General features: G+C 48.0%; 1 protein-coding gene across 6 annotated transcripts in view; it reads left to right on the top strand.

Moving 5' to 3' along the window:
• Positions 1 to 24646, top strand: part of ablim2 (actin binding LIM protein family, member 2) — a 250183-nt gene extending 225537 nt beyond the window's left edge. For 5 of the 6 annotated variants that reach the window (XM_079257457.1, XM_079257456.1, XM_079257458.1 and 2 more), the window contains one exon: positions 22922 to 24646. In XM_079257457.1, the coding sequence (XP_079113583.1) occupies positions 22922 to 23035 (114 nt within the window). In that variant the 3' untranslated portion in view covers positions 23036 to 24646. The remainder of the gene's footprint in view (positions 1 to 22921) is intronic. The other variant, XM_079257459.1, reaches the window with a different exon arrangement.
• The last annotated feature ends 359 nt before the right edge of the window (positions 24647 to 25005 follow it).

Raw genomic sequence — 25005 nt, 5'->3', positions numbered from 1 at the left:
CTTAGTGGCTAAGTCAGGTGGGATAAACGTATCCGCCAAAGCTGACAGAAGTGCCATCTGCAGTTATTGTCAAAGTAGCTCATGAAAAGATAGCATTTCTTCTTTACCTTTTCCTCACTACAGATATTCTGTAGTAAAGAGAAACCAAGCTTAGCTTTAAGCACATTGAGTTTGAGTCAAGGCAAATCTACACATGCAACTTTTTAAAATTCATTCTAGAAATTTTTATATCCATATAATCTGAATTTTATCATCAATTTTTTTTATCAAATTTTACCATAAGATTTTCTTGGAGTAGATGATAAACAACATATCAGATGATGAAAGTGAGATATTCTGTCATTTGATGTAAAAATGTGCTCATTATGAATCTGATGGCAGCAACACATCTGCAAAAAGGACTTCCAGAGTGATATGTAGCACCATTAGCAGCTGTTAGCACATGTAAAACGTACTTCCAGAGTGATATTTAGCATGTGTAAAAAGTACTTCCAGATGTTTGGCATGGTCAGTGATCTCTTCCCTAACATCTGTCTATAAACGACTGGATAGTGAGACCAGTAGCTGGAATTAAAGGTCCTGCATCAGACCAGAACTTTCTGATGCAGGATTCCAGCTGCTCTACTGGACGTTTTTGATGGATTTCTGCTTCCATGATGTTCCAAATGTTTTGTACTGGTGAAAGATCAGGACTTTGTGCAGACCAGTTGTCATGTTCCACCATGCTGTTGTGATGACGCAGGATGGGGTTCAACATGATCTTATGGAAATCTGCAAGGTCTTCCCTGAAGGAGACGTTTAGTTAGTAGGAGACTAGAAGTTTCATGTGGGAATAAAGTATCACATTTTATCACCGCTGCCCGGTGATTTTGGGCTGGGCAGTGGCTTTTGTTTAAACTAATAGGAGTAATCATAAAGGTATAAGCTGTAATGGCTATTGATACACAGACCAATAGTCCTGATTGATCGTGGGCCGATGTCCCCTCCCTCCTGGGCCACTGGTGTCATGTCAGCCAATCAATCATACAGAGGGAGACAGGAGATCAAGATGGAGGACAAACAGAAAAAGGTGAGGAGCAGAAAAAAATGAGACAAGAAAGTCCTTCAGACACATTCAGATTCAGTGTGTTAAAATAAGTGTTTACTGGTGTTTACTGGTGGCTACTGGTGGCTACTGGTGTTTACTGGTGTTTACTGGTGGCTACTGGTGGCTACTGGTGTTTACTGGTGCTTACTGGTGCTTACTGGTGTTTACTGGTGGCTACTGGTGGCTACTGGTGGCTACTGGTGGCTACTGGTGTTTACTGGTGTTTACTGGTGGCTACTGGTGTTTACTGGTGTTTACTGGTGGCTACTGGTGTTTACTGGTGTTTAGGGGTGTTTTCTGGTGGCTACTGGTGTTTAGGGGTGTTTACTGGTGGCTACTGGTGTTTACTGGTGGCTACTGGTGGCTACTGGTGTTTACTGGTGCTTACTGGTGGCTACTGGTGTTTACTGGTGGCTACTGGTGTTTACTGGTGGCTACTGGTGTTTACTGGTGGCTACTGGTGGCTACTGGTGTTTACTGGTGGCTAATGGCGGCTGCTGGTGTTTACTGGTGGCTAATGGTGGCTAATGGTGTTTACTGGTGTTTACTGGTGTTTACTGGTGTTTACTGGTGGCTACTGGTGGCTAATGGTGGCTGCTGGTGTTTACTGGTGTTTACTGGTGTTTACTGGTGGCTAATGGTGGCTAATGGTGTTTACTGGTGGCTACTGGTGTTTACTGGTGGCTACTGGTGTTTACTGGTGTTTACTGGTGGCTAATGGTGGCTAATGGTGTTTACTGGTGGCTACTGGTGTTTACTGGTGGCTACTGGTGTTTACTGGTGTTTACTGGTGGCTAATGGTGGCTACTGGTGTTTACTGGTGTTTACTGGTGGCTAATGGTGGCTAATGGTGTTTACTGGTGGCTACTGGTGTTTACTGGTGTTTACTGGTGGCTAATGGTGGCTACTGGTGTTTACTGGTGGCTACTGGTGTTTACTGGTGTTTACTGGTGGCTAATGGTGGCTACTGGTGTTTACTGGTGTTTACTGGTGGCTACTGGTGTTTACTGGTGGCTACTGGTGTTTACTGGTGGCTACTGGTGTTTACTGGTGTTTACTGGTGCTTACTGGTGCTTACTGGTGCTTACTGGTGGCTACTGGTGGCTACTGGTGTTTACTGGTGGCTACTGGTGTTTACTGGTGTTTACTGGTGGCTACTGGTGTTTACTGGTGGCTACTGGTGTTTACTGGTGGCTACTGGTGTTTACTGGTGTTTAGGGGTGTTTACTGGTGGCTACTGGTGTTTACTGGTGCTTACTGGTGGCTACTGGTGTTTACTGGTGTTTACTGGTGGCTACTGGTGTTTACTGGTGCTTACTGGTGGCTACTGGTGTTTACTGGTGGCTACTGGTGTTTACTGGTGGCTACTGGTGGCTACTGGTGTTTACTGGTGGCTACTGGTGTTTACTGGTGGCTACTGGTGGCTACTGGTGTTTACTGGTGTTTACTGGTGGCTACTGGTGTTTACTGGTGGCTACTGGTGTTTACTGGTGTTTACTGGTGTTTACTGGTGGCTACTGGTGTTTACTGGTGGCTACTGGTGTTTACTGGTGTTTACTGGTGCTTACTGGTGCTTACTGGTGCTTACTGGTGGCTACTGGTGGCTACTGGTGTTTACTGGTGTTTACTGGTGTCTACTGGTGTCTACTGGTGGCTACTGGTGGCTACTGGTGGCTGATGGTGTTTACTGGTGTTTACTGGTGGCTACTGGTGTTTACTGGTGTTTACTGGTGTTTAGGGGTGTTTACTGGTGGCTACTGGTGTTTACTGGTGCTTACTGGTGGCTACTGGTGTTTACTGGTGTTTACTGGTGGCTACTGGTGTTTACTGGTGGCTACTGGTGGCTACTGGTGTTTACTGGTGGCTACTGGTGTTTACTGGTGGCTACTGGTGGCTACTGGTGTTTACTGGTGGCTACTGGTGTTTACTGGTGGCTACTGGTGGCTACTGGTGTTTACTGGTGTTTACTGGTGGCTACCGGTGTTTACTGGTGTTTACTGGTGGCTACTGGTGTTTACTGGTGGCTACTGGTGGCTACTGGTGTTTACTGGTGGCTACTGGTGTTTACTGGTGCTTACTGGTGCTTACTGGTGGCTACTGGTGGCTACTTGTGTTTACTGGTGTTTACTGGTGTCTACTGGTGTCTACTGGTGGCTACTGGTGGCTACTGGTGGCTGATGGTGGCTGATGGTGTTTACTGGTGTTTACTGGTGGCTACTGGTGTTTACTGGTGTTTACTGGTGGCTAATGGTGTTTACTGGTGTTCACTGGTGTTTACTGGTGGCTACTGGTGTTTACTGGTGGCTAATGGTGTTTACTGGTGGCTACTGGTGTTTACTGGTGGCTACTGGTGTTTACTGGTGGCTACTGGTGTTTACTGGTGGCTACTGGTGTTTACTGGTGTTTACTGGTGGCTACTGGTGTTTACTGGTGGCTACTGGTGTTTACTGGTGTTTACTGGTGGCTACTGGTGTTTACTGGTGGCTACTGGTGGCTAATGGTGGCTAATGGTGTTTACTGGTGGCTACTGGTGTTTACTGGTGGCTACTGGTGGCTGATGGTGTTTACTGGTGGCTACTGGTGTTTACTGGTGGCTACTGGTGGCTAATGGTGTTTACTGGTGGCTACTGGTGTTTACTGGTGGCTACTGGTGTTTACTGGTGCTTCCTGGTGGCTACTGGTGTTTACTGGTGTTTCCTGGTGGCTACTGGTGTTTACTGGTGGCTACTGGTCGATACTGGTGGCTACTGGTGGCTACTAGTTTTCACTGGGGGCTACTGGTGGCTAATGGTGTTTACTGGTGGCTACTGGTGTTTACTGGTGTTTACTGGTGGCTACTGGTGGCTAATGGTGGCTACTGGTGGCTACTGGTGTTTACTGGTGGCTACTGGTGTTTACTGGTGGCTACTGGTGTTTACTGGTGTTTCCTGGTGGCTACTGGTGTTTACTGGTGTTTCCTGGTGGCTACTGGTGTTTACTGGTGTTTCCTGGTGGCTACTGGTGTTTACTGGTGGCTACTGGTGGATACTGGTGGCTACTGGTGTTTACTGGTGTTTACTGGTGGCTACTGGTGCCTACTGGTGGCTACTGGTGTTTACTGGTGGCTACTGGTGTTTAGTGGTGGCTACTGGTGTTTACTGGTGGCTACTGGTGTTTACTGGTGGTTACTTGTGTTTACTGGTGGATACTGGTGGCTACTGGTGTTTACTGGTGGCTACTGGTGTTTACTGGTGTTTACTGGTGGCGACTGGTGTTTACTGGTGGCGACTGGTGTTTACTGGTAGCTACTGGTGTTTACTGGTAGCTACTGGTGTTTACTGGTGGCTACTGATGTTTACTGGTGGATACTGGTGGCTACTAGTGTTTACTGGTGGCTACTGGTGGCTACTGGTGTTTACTGGTGGCTACTGGTGGATACTGGTGTTTACTGGTGGCTACTGGTGGCTACTGGTGTTTACTGGTGGCTACTGGTGGCTACTGGTGGCTACTGGTGTTTACTGGTGGCTACTGGTGGCTAATGGTGGCTAATGGTGTTTACTGGTGGCTACTGGGGTTCACTGGTGGCTACTGGTGTTTACTGGTGGCTACTGGCGTTTACTGGTGTTTCCTGGTGGCTACTGGTGTTTACTGGTGTTTCCTGGTGGCTACTGGTGGCTACTGGTGGCTACTGGTGTTCACTGGTGGCTACTGGTGCCTACTGGTGGCTACTGGTGTTTCCTGGTGGCTACTGGTGTTTACTGGTGGCTACTGGTGTTTACTGGTGGCTACTGGTGTTTACTGGTGGCTACTTGTGTTTACTGGTGGCTACTGGTGGCTACTGGTGTTTACTGGTGGCTACTGGTGTTTACTGGTGGCGACTGGTGTTTACTGGTGGCGACTGGTGTTTACTGGTAGCTACTGGTGTTTACTGGTAGCTACTGGTGTTTACTGGTGGCTACTGATGTTTACTGGTGGATACTGGTGGCTACTAGTGTTTACTGGTGGCTACTGGTGGCTACTGGTGTTTATTGGTGGCTACTGGTGGCTACTGGTGTTTACTGGTGGCTACTGGTGGCTACTGGTGTTTACTGGTGGCTACTGGTGGCTACTGGTGTTTACTGGTGGCTACTGGTGGCTACTGGTGGCTACTGGTGTTTACTGGTGGCTAATGGTGGCTAATGGTGTTTACTGGTGGCTACTGGTGTTTACTGGTGGCTACTGGTCTTTACTGGTGGCTACTGGTGTTTACTGGTGGCTAATGGTGTTTACTGGTGGCTACTGGTGTTTACTGGTGGCTACTGGTGTTTACCGGTGTTTACTGGTGGCTACTGGTGTTTACTGGTGTTTACTGGTGGCTACTGGTGGCTAATGGTGTTTACTGGTGGCTACTGGTGTTTACTGGTGGCTACTGGTGGCTGATGGTGTTTACTGGTGGCTACTGGTGTTTACTGGTGGCTACTGGTGTTTACTGGTGGCTACTGGTGGCTAATGGTGTTTACTGGTGGCTAATGGTGTTTATTGGTGGCTACTGGTGTTTACTGGTGGCTACTGGTGTTTACTGGTGGCTACTGGTGGCTAATGGTGTTTACTGGTGGCTACTGGTGTTTACTGGTGGCTACTGGTGTTTACTGGTGGCTACTGGTGTTTACTGGTGTTTCCTGGTGGCTACTGGTGTTTACTGGTGTTTCCTGGTGGCTACTGGTGTTTACTGGTGTTTCCTGGTGGCTACTGGTGGCTACTGGTGGCTACTGGTGTTCACTGGTGGCTACTGGTGCCTACTGGTGGCTACTGGTGTTTCCTGGTGGCTACTGGTGTTTACTGGTGGCTACTGGTGTTTACTGGTGGCTACTGGTGTTTACTGGTGGCTACTTGTGTTTTCTGGTGGCTACTGGTGGCTACTGGTGTTTACTGGTGGCTACTGGTGTTTACTGGTGGCGACTGGTGTTTACTGGTGGCGACTGGTGTTTACTGGTAGCTACTGGTGTTTACTGGTAGCTACTGGTGTTTACTGGTGGCTACTGATGTTTACTGGTGGATACTGGTGGCTACTAGTGTTTACAGGTGGCTACTGGTGGCTACTGGTGTTTATTGGTGGCTACTGGTGGCTACTGGTGTTTACTGGTGGCTACTGGTGGCTACTGGTGTTTACTGGTGGCTACTGGTGGCTACTGGTGTTTACTGGTGGCTACTGGTGGCTACTGGTGGCTACTGGTGTTTACTGGTGGCTAATGGTGGCTAATGGTGGCTAATGGTGTTTACTGGTGGCTACTGGTGTTTACTGGTGGCTACTGGTCTTTACTGGTGGCTACTGGTGTTTACTGGTGGCTAATGGTGTTTACTGGTGGCTACTGGTGTTTACTGGTGGCTACTGGTGTTTACCGGTGTTTACTGGTGGCTACTGGTGTTTACTGGTGTTTACTGGTGGCTACTGGTGGCTAATGGTGTTTACTGGTGGCTACTGGTGTTTACTGGTGGCTACTGGTGGCTGATGGTGTTTACTGGTGGCTACTGGTGTTTACTGGTGGCTACTGGTGTTTACTGGTGGCTACTGGTGGCTAATGGTGTTTACTGGTGGCTAATGGTGTTTATTGGTGGCTACTGGTGTTTACTGGTGGCTACTGGTGTTTACTGGTGGCTACTGGTGGCTACTGGTGTTTACTGGTGGCTACTGGTGTTTACTGGTGGCTACTGGTGGCTACTGGTGTTTACTGGTGTTTACTGGTGGCTACTGGTGTTTACTGGTGGCTACTGGTGTTTACTGGTGTTTACTGGTGTTTACTGGTGGCTACTGGTGGCTACTGGTGTTTACTGGTGGCTACTGGTGTTTACTGGTGCTTACTGGTGTTTACTGGTGGCTAATGGTGGCTAATGGTGGCTAATGGTGTTTACTGGTGGCTACTGATGTTTACTGGTGGCTACTGGTCTTTACTGGTGGCTACTGGTGTTTACTGGTGGCTAATGGTGTTTACTGGTGGCTACTGGTGTTTACTGGTGGCTACTGGTGTTTACCGGTGTTTACTGGTGGCTACTGGTGTTTACTGGTGTTTACTGGTGGCTACTGGTGGCTAATGGTGTTTACTGGTGGCTACTGGTGTTTACTGGTGGCTACTGGTGGCTGATGGTGTTTACTGGTGGCTACTGGTGTTTACTGGTGGCTACTGGTGTTTACTGGTGGCTACTGGTGGCTAATGGTGTTTACTGGTGGCTAATGGTGTTTATTGGTGGCTACTGGTGTTTACTGGTGGCTACTGGTGTTTACTGGTGGCTACTGGTGGCTACTGGTGTTTACTGGTGGCTACTGGTGTTTACTGGTGGCTACTGGTGGCTACTGGTGTTTACTGGTGTTTACTGGTGGCTACTGGTGTTTACTGGTGGCTACTGGTGTTTACTGGTGTTTACTGGTGTTTACTGGTGGCTACTGGTGGCTACTGGTGTTTACTGGTGGCTACTGGTGTTTACTGGTGGCTACTGGTGTTTACTGGTGTTTACTGGTGCTTACTGGTGCTTACTGGTGCTTACTGGTGGCTACTGGTGGCTACTGGTGTTTACTGGTGTTTACTGGTGTCTACTGGTGTCTACTGGTGGCTACTGGTGGCTACTGGTGGCTGATGGTGTTTACTGGTGTTTACTGGTGGCTACTGGTGTTTACTGGTGTTTACTGGTGTTTAGGGGTGTTTACTGGTGGCTACTGGTGTTTACTGGTGCTTACTGGTGGCTACTGGTGTTTACTGGTGTTTACTGGTGGCTACTGGTGTTTACTGGTGGCTACTGGTGGCTACTGGTGTTTACTGGTGGCTACTGGTGTTTACTGGTGGCTACTGGTGGCTACTGGTGTTTACTGGTGGCTACTGGTGTTTACTGGTGGCTACTGGTGGCTACTGGTGTTTACTGGTGTTTACTGGTGGCTACCGGTGTTTACTGGTGTTTACTGGTGGCTACTGGTGTTTACTGGTGGCTACTGGTGGCTACTGGTGTTTACTGGTGGCTACTGGTGTTTACTGGTGCTTACTGGTGCTTACTGGTGGCTACTGGTGGCTACTTGTGTTTACTGGTGTTTACTGGTGTCTACTGGTGTCTACTGGTGGCTACTGGTGGCTACTGGTGGCTGATGGTGGCTGATGGTGTTTACTGGTGTTTACTGGTGGCTACTGGTGTTTACTGGTGTTTACTGGTGGCTAATGGTGTTTACTGGTGTTCACTGGTGTTTACTGGTGGCTACTGGTGTTTACTGGTGGCTAATGGTGTTTACTGGTGGCTACTGGTGTTTACTGGTGGCTACTGGTGTTTACTGGTGGCTACTGGTGTTCACTGGTGGCTACTGGTGTTTACTGGTGTTTACTGGTGGCTACTGGTGTTTACTGGTGGCTACTGGTGTTTACTGGTGTTTACTGGTGGCTACTGGTGTTTACTGGTGGCTACTGGTGGCTAATGGTGGCTAATGGTGTTTACTGGTGGCTACTGGTGTTTACTGGTGGCTACTGGTGGCTGATGGTGTTTACTGGTGGCTACTGGTGTTTACTGGTGGCTACTGGTGGCTAATGGTGTTTACTGGTGGCTACTGGTGTTTACTGGTGCTTCCTGGTGGCTACTGGTGTTTACTGGTGTTTCCTGGTGGCTACTGGTGTTTACTGGTGGCTACTGGTCGATACTGGTGGCTACTGGTGGCTACTAGTTTTCACTGGGGGCTACTGGTGGCTAATGGTGTTTACTGGTGGCTACTGGTGTTTACTGGTGTTTACTGGTGGCTACTGGTGGCTAATGGTGGCTAATGGTGGCTACTGGTGGCTACTGGTGTTTACTGGTGGCTACTGGTGTTTACTGGTGGCTACTGGTGTTTACTGGTGTTTCCTGGTGGCTACTGGTGTTTACTGGTGTTTCCTGGTGGCTACTGGTGTTTACTGGTGTTTCCTGGTGGCTACTGGTGTTTACTGGTGGCTACTGGTGGATACTGGTGGCTACTGGTGTTTACTGGTGTTTACTGGTGGCTACTGGTGCCTACTGGTGGCTACTGGTGTTTACTGGTGGCTACTGGTGTTTAGTGGTGGCTACTGGTGTTTACTGGTGGCTACTGGTGTTTACTGGTGGTTACTTGTGTTTACTGGTGGATACTGGTGGCTACTGGTGTTTACTGGTGGCTACTGGTGTTTACTGGTGTTTACTGGTGGCGACTGGTGTTTACTGGTGGCGACTGGTGTTTACTGGTAGCTACTGGTGTTTACTGGTAGCTACTGGTGTTTACTGGTGGCTACTGATGTTTACTGGTGGATACTGGTGGCTACTAGTGTTTACTGGTGGCTACTGGTGGCTACTGGTGTTTACTGGTGGCTACTGGTGGCTACTGGTGTTTACTGGTGGCTACTGGTGGCTACTGGTGTTTACTGGTGGCTACTGGTGGCTACTGGTGGCTACTGGTGTTTACTGGTGGCTACTGGTGGCTAATGGTGGCTAATGGTGTTTACTGGTGGCTACTGGGGTTCACTGGTGGCTACTGGTGTTTACTGGTGGCTACTGGCGTTTACTGGTGTTTCCTGGTGGCTACTGGTGTTTACTGGTGTTTCCTGGTGGCTACTGGTGGCTACTGGTGGCTACTGGTGTTCACTGGTGGCTACTGGTGCCTACTGGTGGCTACTGGTGTTTCCTGGTGGCTACTGGTGTTTACTGGTGGCTACTGGTGTTTACTGGTGGCTACTTGTGTTTACTGGTGGCTACTGGTGGCTACTGGTGTTTACTGGTGGCTACTGGTGTTTACTGGTGGCGACTGGTGTTTACTGGTGGCGACTGGTGTTTACTGGTAGCTACTGGTGTTTACTGGTAGCTACTGGTGTTTACTGGTGGCTACTGATGTTTACTGGTGGATACTGGTGGCTACTAGTGTTTACTGGTGGCTACTGGTGGCTACTGGTGTTTATTGGTGGCTACTGGTGGCTACTGGTGTTTACTGGTGGCTACTGGTGGCTACTGGTGTTTACTGGTGGCTACTGGTGGCTACTGGTGTTTACTGGTGGCTACTGGTGGCTACTGGTGGCTACTGGTGTTTACTGGTGGCTAATGGTGGCTAATGGTGGCTAATGGTGTTTACTGGTGGCTACTGGTGTTTACTGGTGGCTACTGGTGTTTACTGGTGGCTACTGGTGTTTACTGGTGGCTAATGGTGTTTACTGGTGGCTACTGGTGTTTACTGGTGGCTACTGGTGTTTACCGGTGTTTACTGGTGGCTACTGGTGTTTACTGGTGTTTACTGGTGGCTACTGGTGGCTAATGGTGTTTACTGGTGGCTACTGGTGTTTACTGGTGGCTACTGGTGGCTGATGGTGTTTACTGGTGGCTACTGGTGTTTACTGGTGGCTACTGGTGTTTACTGGTGGCTACTGGTGGCTAATGGTGTTTACTGGTGGCTAATGGTGTTTATTGGTGGCTACTGGTGTTTACTGGTGGCTACTGGTGTTTACTGGTGGCTACTGGTGTTTACTGGTGGCTACTGGTGTTTACTGGTGGCTACTGGTGGCTAATGGTGTTTACTGGTGGCTACTGGTGTTTACTGGTGGCTACTGGTGTTTACTGGTGGCTACTGGTGTTTACTGGTGTTTCCTGGTGGCTACTGGTGTTTACTGGTGTTTCCTGGTGGCTACTGGTGTTTACTGGTGTTTCCTGGTGGCTACTGGTGTTTACTGGTGGCTACTGGTGGATACTGGTGGCTACTGGTGGCTACTGGTGGCTAATGGTGTTTACTGGTGGCTAATGGTGTTTACTGGTGGCTACTGGTGTTTACTGGTGGCTACTGGTGTTTACTGGTGGCTAATGGTGGCTAATGGTGTTTACTGGTGGCTACTGGTGTTTACTGGTGGCTACTGGTGTTTACTGGTGGCTACTGGTGGCTACTTGTGTTTACTGGTGTTTCCTGGTGGCTACTGGTGTTTACTGGTGTTTCCTGGTGGCTACTGGTGTTTACTGGTGGCTACTGGTGGATACTGGTGGCTACTGGTGTTTACTGGTGTTTACTGGTGCCTACTGGTGGCTACTGGTGGCTACTGGTGTTTACTGGTATCTACTGGTGTTTACTGGTGGCTACTGGTGATTACTGGTGGCTACTGGTGATTACTGGTGGCTACTTGTGTTTACTGGTGGATACTGGTGGCTACTGGTGGCTACTGGTGTTCACTGGTGGCGACTGGTGTTTACTGGTGGCGACTGGTGTTTACTGGTGGCGACTGGTGTTTACTGGTAGCTACTGGTGTTTACTGGTAGCTACTGGTGTTTACTGGTGGCTACTGATGTTTACTGGTGGATACTGGTGGCTACTAGTGTTTACTGGTGGCTACTGGTGGCTACTGGTGTTTACTGGTGGCTACTGGTGGCTACTGGTGTTTACTGGTGGCTACTGGTGGCTACTGGTGTTTACTGGTGGCTACTGGTGTTTACTGGTGGCTACTGGTGTTTACTGGTGGCAACTGGTGGCTACTGGTGGCTAATGGTGGCTAATGGTGGCTGCTGGTGGCTGCTGGTGGCTACTGGTGGCTACTGGTGGCGGCTGGTGGTGGCTAGTGGCTACTGATGGCTACTGGTGTTTACTGGTGGCTACTGGTGTTTACTGGTGGCTACTGGTGTTTACTGGTGGCTACTGGTGTTTACTGGTGGCTACTGGTGTTTACTGGTGTTTACTGGTGGCTACTGGTGTTTACTGGTGGCTACTGGTGGCTAATGGTCTGTACTGGTGGCTACTGGTGTTTACTGGTGGCTACTGGTGGCTGATGGTGTTTACTGGTGGCTACTGGTGTTTACTGGTGGCTACTGGTGGCTAATGGTGTTTACTGGTGGCTACTGGTGTTTACTGGTGGCTACTGGTGTTTACTGGTGCTTCCTGGTGGCTACTGGTGTTTACTGGTGTTTCCTGGTGGCTACTGGTGTTTACTGGTGGCTACTGGTCGATACTGGTGGCTACTGGTGGCTACTAGTTTTCACTGGGGGCTACTGGTGGCTAATGGTGTTTACTGGTGGCTACTGGTGTTTACTGGTGTTTACTGGTGGCTACTGGTGGCTAATGGTGGCTAATGGTGGCTACTGGTGGCTACTGGTGTTTACTGGTGGCTACTGGTGTTTACTGGTGGCTACTGGTGTTTACTGGTGTTTCCTGGTGGCTACTGGTGTTTACTGGTGTTTCCTGGTGGCTACTGGTGTTTACTGGTGTTTCCTGGTGGCTACTGGTGTTTACTGGTGGCTACTGGTGGATACTGGTGGCTACTGGTGTTTACTGGTGTTTACTGGTGGCTACTGGTGCCTACTGGTGGCTACTGGTGTTTACTGGTGGCTACTGGTTGTTAGTGGTGGCTACTGGTGTTTACTGGTGGCTACTGGTGTTTACTGGTGGTTACTTGTGTTTACTGGTGGATACTGGTGGCTACTGGTGTTTACTGGTGGCTACTGGTGTTTACTGGTGTTTACTGGTGGCGACTGGTGTTTACTGGTGGCGACTGGTGTTTACTGGTAGCTACTGGTGTTTACTGGTAGCTACTGGTGTTTACTGGTGGCTACTGATGTTTACTGGTGGATACTGGTGGCTACTAGTGTTTACTGCTGGCTACTGGTGGCTACTGGTGTTAACTGGTGGCTACTGGTGGCTACTGGTGTTTACTGGTGGCTACTGGTGGCTACTGGTGTTTACTGGTGGCTACTGGTGGCTACTGGTGGCTACTGGTGTTTACTGGTGGCTACTGGTGGCTAATGGTGGCTAATGGTGTTTACTGGTGGCTACTGGGGTTCACTGGTGGCTACTGGTGTTTACTGGTGGCTACTGGCGTTTACTGGTGTTTCCTGGTGGCTACTGGTGTTTACTGGTGTTTCCTGGTGGCTACTGGTGGCTACTGGTGGCTACTGGTGTTCACTGGTGGCTACTGGTGCCTACTGGTGGCTACTGGTGTTTCCTGGTGGCTACTGGTGTTTACTGGTGGCTACTGGTGTTTACTGGTGGCTACTGGTGTTTACTGGTGGCTACTTGTGTTTACTGGTGGCTACTGGTGGCTACTGGTGTTTACTGGTGGCTACTGGTGTTTACTGGTGGCGACTGGTGTTTACTGGTGGCGACTGGTGTTTACTGGTAGCTACTGGTGTTTACTGGTAGCTACTGGTGTTTACTGGTGGCTACTGATGTTTACTGGTGGATACTGGTGGCTACTAGTGTTTACAGGTGGCTACTGGTGGCTACTGGTGTTTATTGGTGGCTACTGGTGGCTACTGGTGTTTACTGGTGGCTACTGGTGGCTACTGGTGGCTACTGGTGGCTACTGGTGGCTACTGGTGTTTACTGGTGGCTACTGGTGGCTACTGGTGGCTACTGGTGTTTACTGGTGGCTAATGGTGGCTAATGGTGGCTAATGGTGTTTACTGGTGGCTACTGGTGTTTACTGGTGGCTACTGGTGTTTACTGGTGGCTACTGGTGTTTAGTGGTGGCTACTGGTGTTTACTGGTGTTTCCTGGTGGCTACTGGTGTTTACTGGTGTTTCCTGGTGGCTACTGGTGTTTACTGGTGTTTCCTGGTGGCTACTGGTGTTTACTGGTGGCTACTGGTGGATACTGGTGGCTACTGGTGTTTACTGGTGTTTACTGGTGGCTACTGGTGCCTACTGGTGGCTACTGGTGTTTACTGGTGGCTACTGGTGTTTAGTGGTGGCTACTGGTGTTTACTGGTGGCTACTGGTGTTTACTGGTGGTTACTTGTGTTTACTGGTGGATACTGGTGGCTACTGGTGTTTACTGGTGGCTACTGGTGTTTACTGGTGTTTACTGGTGGCGACTGGTGTTTACTGGTGGCGACTGGTGTTTACTGGTGGCGACTGGTGTTTACTGGTAGCTACTGGTGTTTACTGGTAGCTACTGGTGTTTACTGGTGGCTACTGATGTTTACTGGTGGATACTGGTGGCTACTAGTGTTTACTGCTGGCTACTGGTGGCTACTGGTGTTAACTGGTGGCTACTGGTGGCTACTGGTGTTTACTGGTGGCTACTGGTGGCTACTGGTGTTTACTGGTGGCTACTGGTGGCTACTGGTGGCTACTGGTGTTTACTGGTGGCTACTGGTGGCTAATGGTGGCTAATGGTGTTTACTGGTGGCTACTGGGGTTCACTGGTGGCTACTGGTGTTTACTGGTGGCTACTGGCGTTTACTGGTGTTTCCTGGTGGCTACTGGTGTTTACTGGTGTTTCCTGGTGGCTACTGGTGGCTACTGGTGGCTACTGGTGTTCACTGGTGGCTACTGGTGCCTACTGGTGGCTACTGGTGTTTCCTGGTGGCTACTGGTGTTTACTGGTGGCTACTGGTGTTTACTGGTGGCTACTGGTGTTTACTGGTGGCTACTTGTGTTTACTGGTGGCTACTGGTGGCTACTGGTGTTTACTGGTGGCTACTGGTGTTTACTGGTGGCGACTGGTGTTTACTGGTGGCGACTGGTGTTTACTGGTAGCTACTGGTGTTTACTGGTAGCTACTGGTGTTTACTGGTGGCTACTGATGTTTACTGGTGGATACTGGTGGCTACTAGTGTTTACAGGTGGCTACTGGTGGCTACTGGTGTTTATTGGTGGCTACTGGTGGCTACTGGTGTTTACTGGTGGCTACTGGTGGCTACTGGTGGCTACTGGTGGCTACTGGTGGCTACTGGTGTTTACTGGTGGCTACTGGTGGCTACTGGTGGCTACTGGTGTTTACTGGTGGCTAATGGTGGCTAATGGTGGCTAATGGTGTTTACTGGTGGCTACTGGTGTTTACTGGTGGCTACTGGTCTTTACTGGTGGCTACTGGTGTTTACTGGTGGCTAATGGTGTTTACTGGTGGCTACTGGTGTTTACTGGTGGCTACTGGTGTTTACCGGTGTTTACTGGTGGCTACTGGTGGCTAATGGTGTTTACTGGTGGCTACTGGTGTTTACTGGTGGCTACTGGTGGCTGATGGTGTTTACTGGTGGCTACTGGTGTTTACTGGTGGCTACTGGTGTTTACTGGTGTTTACTGGTGGCTACTGGTGTTTACTGGTGGCTACTGGTGGCTAATGGTGTTTACTGGTGGCTAATGGTGTTTATTGGTGGCTACTGGTGTTTACTGGTGGCTACTGGTGTTTACTGGTGGCTACTGGTGTTTACTGGTGGCTACTGGTGTTTACTGGTGGCTACTGGTGTTTACTGGTGTTTCCTGGTGGCTACTGGTGTTTACTGGTGTTTCCTGGTGGCTACTGGTGTTTACTGGTGTTTCCTGGTGGCTACTGGTGTTTACTGGTGGCTACTGGTGGATACTGGTGGCTACTGGTGGCTACTGGTGGCTAATGGTGTTTACTGGTGGCTAATGGTGTTTACTGGTGGCTACTGGTGTTTACTGGTGGCTACTGGTGTTTACTGGTGGCTAATGGTGGCTAATGGTGTTTACTGGTGGCTACTGGTGTTTACTGGTGGCTACTGGTGTTTACTGGTGGCTACTGGTGGCTACTTGTGTTTACTGGTGTTTCCTGGTGGCTACTGGTGTTTACTGGTGTTTCCTGGTGGCTACTGGTGTTTACTGGTGGCTACTGGTGGATACTGGTGGCTACTGGTGTTTACTGGTGTTTACTGGTGCCTACTGGTGGCTACTGGTGGCTACTGGTGTTTACTGGTATCTACTGGTGTTTACTGGTGGCTACTGGTGATTACTGGTGGCTACTGGTGATTACTGGTGGCTACTTGTGTTTACTGGTGGCTACTGGTGGCTACTGGTGGCTACTGGTGTTCACTGGTGGCGACTGGTGTTTACTGGTGGCGACTGGTGTTTACTGGTGGCGACTGGTGTTTACTGGTAGCTACTGGTGTTTACTGGTAGCTACTGGTGTTTACTGGTGGCTACTGATGTTTACTGGTGGATACTGGTGGCTACTAGTGTTTACTGGTGGCTACTGGTGGCTACTGGTGTTTACTGGTGGCTACTGGTGGCTACTGGTGGCTACTGGTGTTTACTGGTGGCTACTGGTGGCTACTGGTGTTTACTGGTGGCTACTGGTGTTTACTGGTGGCTACTGGTGTTTACTGGTGGCTACTGGTGGCTACTGGTGGCTAATGGTGGCTAATGGTGGCTGCTGGTGGCTGCTGGTGGCTACTGGTGGCGGCTGGTGGTGGCTAGTGGCTACTGATGGCTACTGGTGGCTGCCACGAAGGGGTGGTGGCTGTGGACTCAAATGCAGGATATGGAGGCAGGAAGGCTGAATGTTGATGTTTATTTCCACAGAGAAAAAAAACTTGACTCAGGAACGCAGAAAGCTAACAAAATGAAAAGCAACGAGGAACAGAAACCAAGGGGTATAAATCCACAGGAATTAAATCAGACCAGGTGAAGGGATGAACTAAACCGTACCAGGTGAAGGGATGAACTAAACCAGATCAGGTTAACTAATAAACAGGAAACCAGACATGAGAGAACTAAACAAGGAAAACTACAAACTAAAACAGGAAACCAGAACTAAGATACAAAACAAACATCATGACAGGTGGCTCCTCATCTGGTGGAGAGGGGTAAGGGGAGGCAGGAGGAGAGACCTGCGGGAGTAGTGGTGGAGAAAGTTCTGGTAAGAAGTGATGAACCGCGGAGAACTGGGTCAGATATATATCAGGTTTGTGAAAAGTTTATTTTAGTTCTGCTTTCTAACTCTTAAAACAGTCAGGCTACCAGTCGGCCATTATACAGCTTAGTTAGCTACGCTAACTAGCATGACTCTCGCCAGGCATGGCGGGTTTCTCTGGAGGTTTCTGTCATAAAGTTCTCTGTATGGAATATATGGAACTATGAGATCTCTGATGTACGGTGGAGCTTGGTCATGGAGAGCTTTATATGTGAGGAGAAGTTTAAACTCCATCCTGGATTTAACAGGGAGCCGATGGAGAGAGGCTAAAACTGGAGAACTATTATCTCTCCTCTAGTTCTCATCAGAACCCTCACTGCAGCATTTTGGATCAGAAGGAGACGTTTCAGGATGTATCTGCGACAGAAATTAATAAGGAACTGCAGTAATCCAGTCTGGAAGTAACAAAGGCATGGACTAGTTTTTCTGCATCTTTCTGAGACAGGAAGTCCCTCATGTTTGCAATATTATGCAGCTGGAAGAAGCTTCTAGAAACCTGTTTTAGATGTGATCTAAAGGACAAATCCTGGTCCAGAATAACTCCAAGGTTCCTCACTGTGGTACTGGAAGCCCGATTAATTACACAGCTGGAAGGTGTTGTCCTGAGTTTTTCAGGTCCACAGACATAAACCTCAGTATGTCTGAGTTTAACAGGAGAAAATTCAGCCATCCAGGTCTTGATGTCTGTAAGACATCTTTGTAATCTAACAAACTGATTGGATTCATCTGGCTTCATGGAGGTAAATTTGAGTATCATCTGCATAGCAATGAATCTTTATACCATGCTGCCTGATGATATTTCCTAAGGGAAGCATGTATAATGTGAAAAGTACAGAACTTTTCACATTATACATGTGGTTCGAGTACAGAACCCTGAGGAACTCCATGACTTACCCTGGTGTGTGAGGAAGACTCATCATTTACATTTACAAACTGAAATCTATCAGATAAATATGACTGGAACCAGTCTAATGCGGTCCCTTTAATCCCAATTACATGTTCCAGCCTCTGTAGCAGAATATTGTGATCAATAGTGTCGAATGCAGCACTGAGATCTAACAGGATCAGATCTATGGATCTTTTGGGAAGAGCCAGTTGAATTTAAAAGTTAAAATCAATATTTCAACTGTCATGTTCATCATCAAAATGAATGTTAAAGTCCCCAGAACAATAACTTTATCAGTATTCAGCACTAAGTCTGATAAGAGGTCTGAGAAGTCAGAAACTGTGGGGAAGGTCCACTACTGAACAGTGGCCCTAACATTAGAAGTGTCTGTGATCCTCCAAGTTATGGGAATACTGTCCCATGAGGAGATGGGCTGTCGGGATATTGAGGTGTAACTGACACATGACAACCACTGACGTGGTTGGAAATGCTGCACTGGACTCACATACTGCATAGTGTGTATGGACAAAAATAATCTAAATTTGCTTGTAATTCCTAAACTGGCTGATCCGGATCCTTCACCCCAAACTGCTTCGGTCTATTCCTAACCAATCAGCAGCAGGAATCGGAGCCAAGATGAAGACACTTCTGTAAAGAACTGCAGTTCTTTAGGCTTTCATCACCATCACGACTATGTTGCATAGAAACCTCTATTTTTACCTGGACATGATGATCAAGCCATTTCCTTCCAGACTTTCCACCAATCAGAGAGCTTAAACTGACGGTAACGTCCAATCAGGAGCAGCCAAAGATCAACAAGTGATGAGAAAAGGAGGAAAATAATAGTCCTGAATAAAGGTTCTCAATGTTGACTGTGCTGGAAAGCACTGAAGTCCAACTGAAAGTCATTCAGATAAATGGTTTTCTGACTGTTTGTAGGAGTTGCAGCAGGGAAACATCTAAAACCTGCATGATTCTGGACCAAGAGGTCTGGCGATTCCTCATCCAAAATCCCAGTTGAGCTTCCACGCTTCTGGTTGAGGATCTGAACTTGAAAGAAGGATGACTGACCATACGAGAGCTCACAGGGAAAACAGTTCAGATGCAGTATATAAGCTCCAACACAATTTCCCATCCTGAGCAAGCACACAGGCGACAGTGGGAAGGAAAAAACTCCCTTTTAACAGGAAGGAAACCTGTTTCTCACTGTAGCACTGGAAGCTAAAGTAATGTCATCCAGGTTCATAACAAAACTGGAAAATTTAGCTCTGAGTTTTTCTGATTCAAAAAGAATTACTTCAGTCTTATCTGAGTTTAAGAGGAGAAAATTTCTAGACATCCATGTCTTTATGTCTATGAGACAATTTTGTAGCCTATCGGGCTGATTTGTTTCATCTGGTTTAAAGGATCAGTATATCTTAGTATCGTCTGCACAACAATGAAAATTTATTCCATGTTGTCTAATAATTTTGCCTAAAGGGAGCATATATAGTGTGAAGAGTACTGGTCCAAGTACAGAACCTTGAGGAACTCCATGACTTACTGTAGTTTGTGAGGAGGACTTGTCATTTACATGATCAAACTGAAGTCTCGTCTTGTCTTCATGCCGCTTATCCGGGGTCGGGTCGCGGGGGCAGCAGCCTAAGCAGGGAAGCCCAGACTTCCCTCTCCCCAGCCACATTTGCCAACTCTGCGGGGGGATCCCGAGGCGTTCCCAGGCCAGCCGAGAGATATAATCCCTCCAGTGTGTCCTGGGTCTTCCCCGGGGTCTCCTCCCAGAGGGACGTGCCTGGAACACCTCACCAGGGAGGTCCAGGAGGCATCCTGACCAGATGCCCGAGCCACCTCAACTGGTTCCTCTCGATGCGGAGGAGCAGCGGCTCTACTCTGATCTCCTCCCGGATGACCGAGCTCCTCACCCTATCTCTAAGGGAGAGCCCGGCCACCCTGCGGAGGAAACTCATTTCAGCCGCCTGTATACGAGATCTGGTTCTTTCGGTCACGACCCACAGCTCATGACCATAGGTGAGGGTAGGAACGTAGATCGACTGGTAAATCGAGAGCTTCGCCTTCTGGCTCAGCTTCTTCTTCACCACGACAGACCGGCGCAGAGTCCGCATTACTGCAGACGCCGCACCGATCCGTCTGTCCATCTCACGCTCCATCCTTCCCTCTCTCGTGAACAAGACCCCGAGATATTTAAACTCCTCCACTTGAGGCAGGACCTGACTCCCGACCCGGAGAGGGCAAACCACACTATTCCGGCTGAGGACCATGGTCTCAGATTTGGAGGTGCTGATTCTCATCCCAGCCGCTTCACACTCAGCAGCGAATCGCTCAAGTGAGAGCTGGAGATCACGACCAGATGAAGCCAACAGGACCACGTCATCCGCAAAAAGCAGGGACCCAATCCTGAGGCCACCAAGTCGGATCCCCTCAACACCTCGGCTGCACCTAGAAATTCTGTCCATATAAGTTATGAACAGAATCGGTGATAAAGGGCAGCCTTGGCGGAGTCCAACCCTCACCGGAAACAAATCCGACTTACTACCGGCAATGTGGACCAAGCTCTGAGACCTGTCGTACAGGGACCGGAGAGCTCGCATAAGGGGGTCCGGTACCCCATACTCCCGGAGTACCCCCCACAGGAGCCCCCGGGGGACACGGTCGAATGCCTTCTCCAGGTCCACAAAGCACATGTAGACTGGTTGGGAAAACTCCCATGCCCCCTCCAGGACCCCAAAGAGGGTATAGAGCTGGTCCACTGTTCCGCGACCAGGACGAAAACCACACTGCTCCTCCTCAATCCGGGATTCGACTATCCGGCGGACCCTCCTCTCCAGGACCCCTGAATAGACCTTACCAGGGAGGCTGAGGAGTGTGATTCCCCTGTAATTGGAACACACCCTCCGGTCCCCCTTCTTAAAAAGGGTTTAAGAACAAACTGAAGTCTATCAGATAAATATGATTTAAACCAGCTTAACGCTGTACCTGTAATTCCAATCACCTGTTCTAGTCTTTGTAACAGAATGTTATGATCGACTGTATCAAATGCAGCACTAAGATCAAGCAAGATAAGTACGGACACAAGTCCTTTGTCTGAGGCCATAAGAAGGTCATTAGTAACTTTCACCAATGCCGTCTCAGTGCTATGATGAGCTCTAAATCCTGACTGAAACTCCTCGCATAAATTATTTCTGCTCAGGTGGGCATGTAGCTGAGCTGAAACTATTTTCTCCAGAATTTTGGACATAAACGGGAGATTAGATATAGGTCTATAATTTGCTATCACCTCTGGATCCAGAGATTGCTTTTTAAGTAAAGGCTTGATTCCAGCAGTTTTAAATGATTGTGGTACATATCCTGTCACTAAAGACATATTGATAAGATTTAGTAGTGATGTATTAATTAAAGGGAAAATGTCCTTAAAGAGGCTCGTTGGGAGAGGGTCTAAGATACAGGTGGATGGTTTAGATGAAGCTATTATTTTAGTTAATTCAGAGGGTTGGACAGGACAGAAACTATTTAGACACAAGTCAGATCCTGGTTCTAAGGATGCTTCGGAGACCACAACAGGCTCAACATTATAGGTAGAAGGAAGAATATTGTGAATTTGATCTCTAATAGTATCAATTTTATTCCTGAAAAAATACATGAAATCATCACAGCTAAGTGAGAAAGGAATACATGGCTCCACAGCGCTCCGGCTCCTAGTAAGCCTAGCTACAGTGCTGAAAAGAAACCGAGGGTTGTTTTTGTTTTCCTCTATCAATGATGAATAATAAGCTGTTCTTGCCGTACGTAAGGCTTTTTTGTATACGATTAAACTTTCTTTCCAGGTTAAGTGAGACTCCTCTAGTCCTGATGATCGCCATCTGTTTTCCAAACGCCTTGACGCCTGTTTTAGAGCTCGAAGCTGGGAATTAAACCAGGGAGCCTTCATAATCTTACCTAATTTCTTCTTCTTTAGGGGAGCAACATTATCCAAGGTTGTACGCATTGAAGCTGTTATGGTATCAGCATGTTGATCAATCTGAGCAGGAGTAAGGCTTAAAGGGGGACTCTCAGTCATGCTAACACATGGTAGAGGGGAAAAAATTGATTCAATTGATTGTTTAAATTTTGTAATATTACTGTCTGACTGTCTGGATAAGAGAGCGGCTCCATCCAACGTGGGATGGATGCCATCTCTCCTAATAAGACCAGGCTTTCCCCAAAAAGCGCTCCAATTATCTATAAAACCCACGTTGTTATCGGGACACCACCTAGACAACCAGCGGTTGAAGGATGACATGCGGCTAAACATGTCATCGCTGATTAAATTTGGCAAGGGACCAGAGAAAACTACAGAGTCCGACATGCTCTTGGCAAAGTTACACACCGAAGCAACATTAATTTTAGTGACCTCCGATTGGCGTAACCGGGTGTCGTTACCGCCGACCTGAATTACAATCTTACGGTATTTACGTTTAGCCTTAGCCAGCAATTTCAAATACAATTCCTACATGTTGCATAGAAACATAATGGAGAGAAACTCAGCTTAAAGACTCTACAAGCACCAGCATCCAAGCCAAACACAGTTCAAACTCCAAACAGAAAACACAAGAACATCATCCATTTTCTTAACCGCTTAGTCCAAGTCAGGGTTGCAGGAAGCAGGAGTCTATCCCAGCAATTGTTAGACAAGAGGCGGGTACACCTGGACAAGTTGCCAGTCCATCACAGGCCCACACAGAGAGACAAACAACCACTCATGTTCACAACTCCACATCCTGTTAGTTTCCATGGAGATGGATGGCCTTGGATTGTTATAAAAGTTATTGGACGGTAGCTAGATGTGTTAGCATGTAACATTGAACAAACTTGGCTGTGAGTAAAAAAAACACAGTGAAGGTGCATGGAGGTGCTGTGGGTAGTTTCCCCATCCAGCCTCTTTCTTCCGTCTGAGAGGGACTCGATGACTTATTGAAGAAGACACTTGACTTTTGCTCTGAAATGATCATCTAAGTCTTATTTCCCTCCCGAGGCTTATAGGGTTGCTACTTTAGGTGATTTCAGTGTGGGCCCTATAATTTTATGCTCCTTTCTAGATGACTGGGACATTTTCATCTATCATCACCCATGTGAAGATTATGTTCTCTGTAAATAAGTCCTGGGATGGACCGTGGACCCTGGACAGCTCACGGTGGACTGTTGAGCTGTCCAGGGTGTACCCTGCCTTTCGCCCAAAGACTGCTGGGATAGGCTCCAGCTTCCCGCAACCCTGAAGTGGATTAAGTGTTTTGGAAAATGAATGAATGAATGAATAAGTCTGTTTCTCTGCCATTCTTTCCATTCCCAGAGACACCTATCTCCTGGAGACTTCCAGCAGGTTTTTGGCATGACCTTGGAGCAGTTTGACCGCTTGGCTCTCTGGAAGAGGAACGACATGAAGAAGGCGGCGCGTCTTTTTTAGAAAGGAAGAAGCTGCAGAATGGAAAGAAGCAGAAAACAAAAAGTAACTCATCTGAAGTATTCATATGCATCGCCATGATAGCCCTACTTTGTGTGAGGCGGCGTGCCGTCTACATGTGAGGCGGCGTGCTATGAGGCCACGGAGTGGCTCTACCTGTGGGACATTTTTACAGCTTTGGGGGCAGAATCTTTAGCTTGTTGTATGCCGTGTGGTCTGAATGTTTGACTGAAACCGTACAGAACGAGGCAAGGAGCTGCGTTTGCATGGCCTGTGTTAATGCTCCTCACCTCCAATAGGATTCTGCAGCAACACCTTCCCAGCCCCCCACTTAATCCCTCTGTCCCAACGCTTCCATCAACCAAGATAAAATAAATCGAAATCTGCTTTTTTAACCATCATGAAGGCTTTCCTCCAGGTGTCTGTGGTTCTGCTTCCGTTATCTGCGCGTTTGTCATGTCGGTTTGTCTCTGTTCTCCGTCACCAACTCTTACGTAGCCCGACCCGCCTGAGGACACTTTTACACATTAACTGTTCAAGCATGTTGAGGCCAAAGACAGGAACAAAAAACTTCTTCATCCTCACTGTGGAAAAGCACCTTATCACATGCTTCTTGTCTGTTTTGGGATTTTCCCTCAGAGCTGTTGGTCAGTTCAGTGCATGTGGTTCCACATCTGAAAGAAGCCTCTGACCAATCCACAGAAAGCTAAGGACACAGGCTGGGAGGTGTGGTGGCGGGTCTAAGGCGTGACCTGAGACCCTAAAGTTTGAGTTCAGATTAAAAGGTGTCAAACAAGCGGCACCAGAGAAAGAAAAAAAACTTATTTTTATAAGCAATTTTTTGACTTGTAGGAAGGATGATCGCTAAGTTCGCGTCTCAGACCGGCAGCAGTGACGTCTTTCCGGTTTAAAGCTACACATTCTGTTTTCTGTCATTTAACGTCACATGTTCTGTGCTTGGAAGCCTCGTAGCATTTCAGCTGAAGCTCATTGGCTTTGCTTCATCCATGGACCATTAACTGATCACTTTGCAAACATATAGTGGATTTATGTTAACGTGTACTGGACATATACCAGATTTATCCGTCTATATACGAGCCCTGGTGTATAACGGCATGCATGACGATGGGGGATGGGTTTGTTGGCCTCATGTTACAAATGTATAAAAACATCATCATCAATGTTGTTTGAGTGATTGATCTTTGTGTTTTTGGCCGGCTGCTTACATTTGCTTGTGTTAGGTATTTATTTCATTAGAATATTAAGGAAAGGGTTTGATTTGAGATTTTAAGGGTGAAATGCATAAACACCAGAGAGATGCGGTTGTTGAGGAGAAGCATATCACATTTTGATTTAATCTGCGTGTTGGATGAAATGTTGCTGTAAGTGAAACACTAACTGTTTGTCTTCTTTCTAACATCAGCTATTAAAGTGCTTTATTCAAACTACGACTCTGCGTCTTGCTGTGCTTGGAAAATGACAGTAAAGAGCAAAACATGCAGATGTGTCCTGATCTTTTTTGGTTTTGCCGTTTTTTATCTGTTGCTTTTGTTGTGTTTCAGATTTAAGATGGAGATTGACCGCCTTTTGGGGGGAACTGCAGTTTTTGGCATTTATAACTCAGTTAAGTTCCATATTCAGACCAATCTGGTCTACAGTTGGCCCTCGTCTGGACTCTAGACTCAGGTATGGACTATAGTCTGGACCCTGGTCTAGACCCTGGCCTGGACTCTGGTCTGGATTCTGGTCTGGACTCTGGTCTGGACTCTGGTCTGGACTCTGGTCTGTTTCTGGCCTAGACTCAGGTTTGGACTCAGGTCTGGACCCTGTTCTGGACTCTGGTCAGGCCTAGGTTTTGGACTCAGGTCTGGACTCAGGCCTGGATTCTGGTCTGTTTCTGGTTTGGACTCAGGTCTAGACTATGGTCTTGACTCAGGTCTGTTTCAGGTCTTGACTCTGGTCTGGATTCCGGT

This window comes from Telmatherina bonti (genome assembly GCF_933228915.1).
Source record: "Telmatherina bonti genome assembly, chromosome: 18".
NCBI lineage: Eukaryota > Metazoa > Chordata > Actinopteri > Atheriniformes > Telmatherinidae > Telmatherina > Telmatherina bonti.
This window is presented reverse-complemented; position numbering and strand designations above follow the sequence as displayed.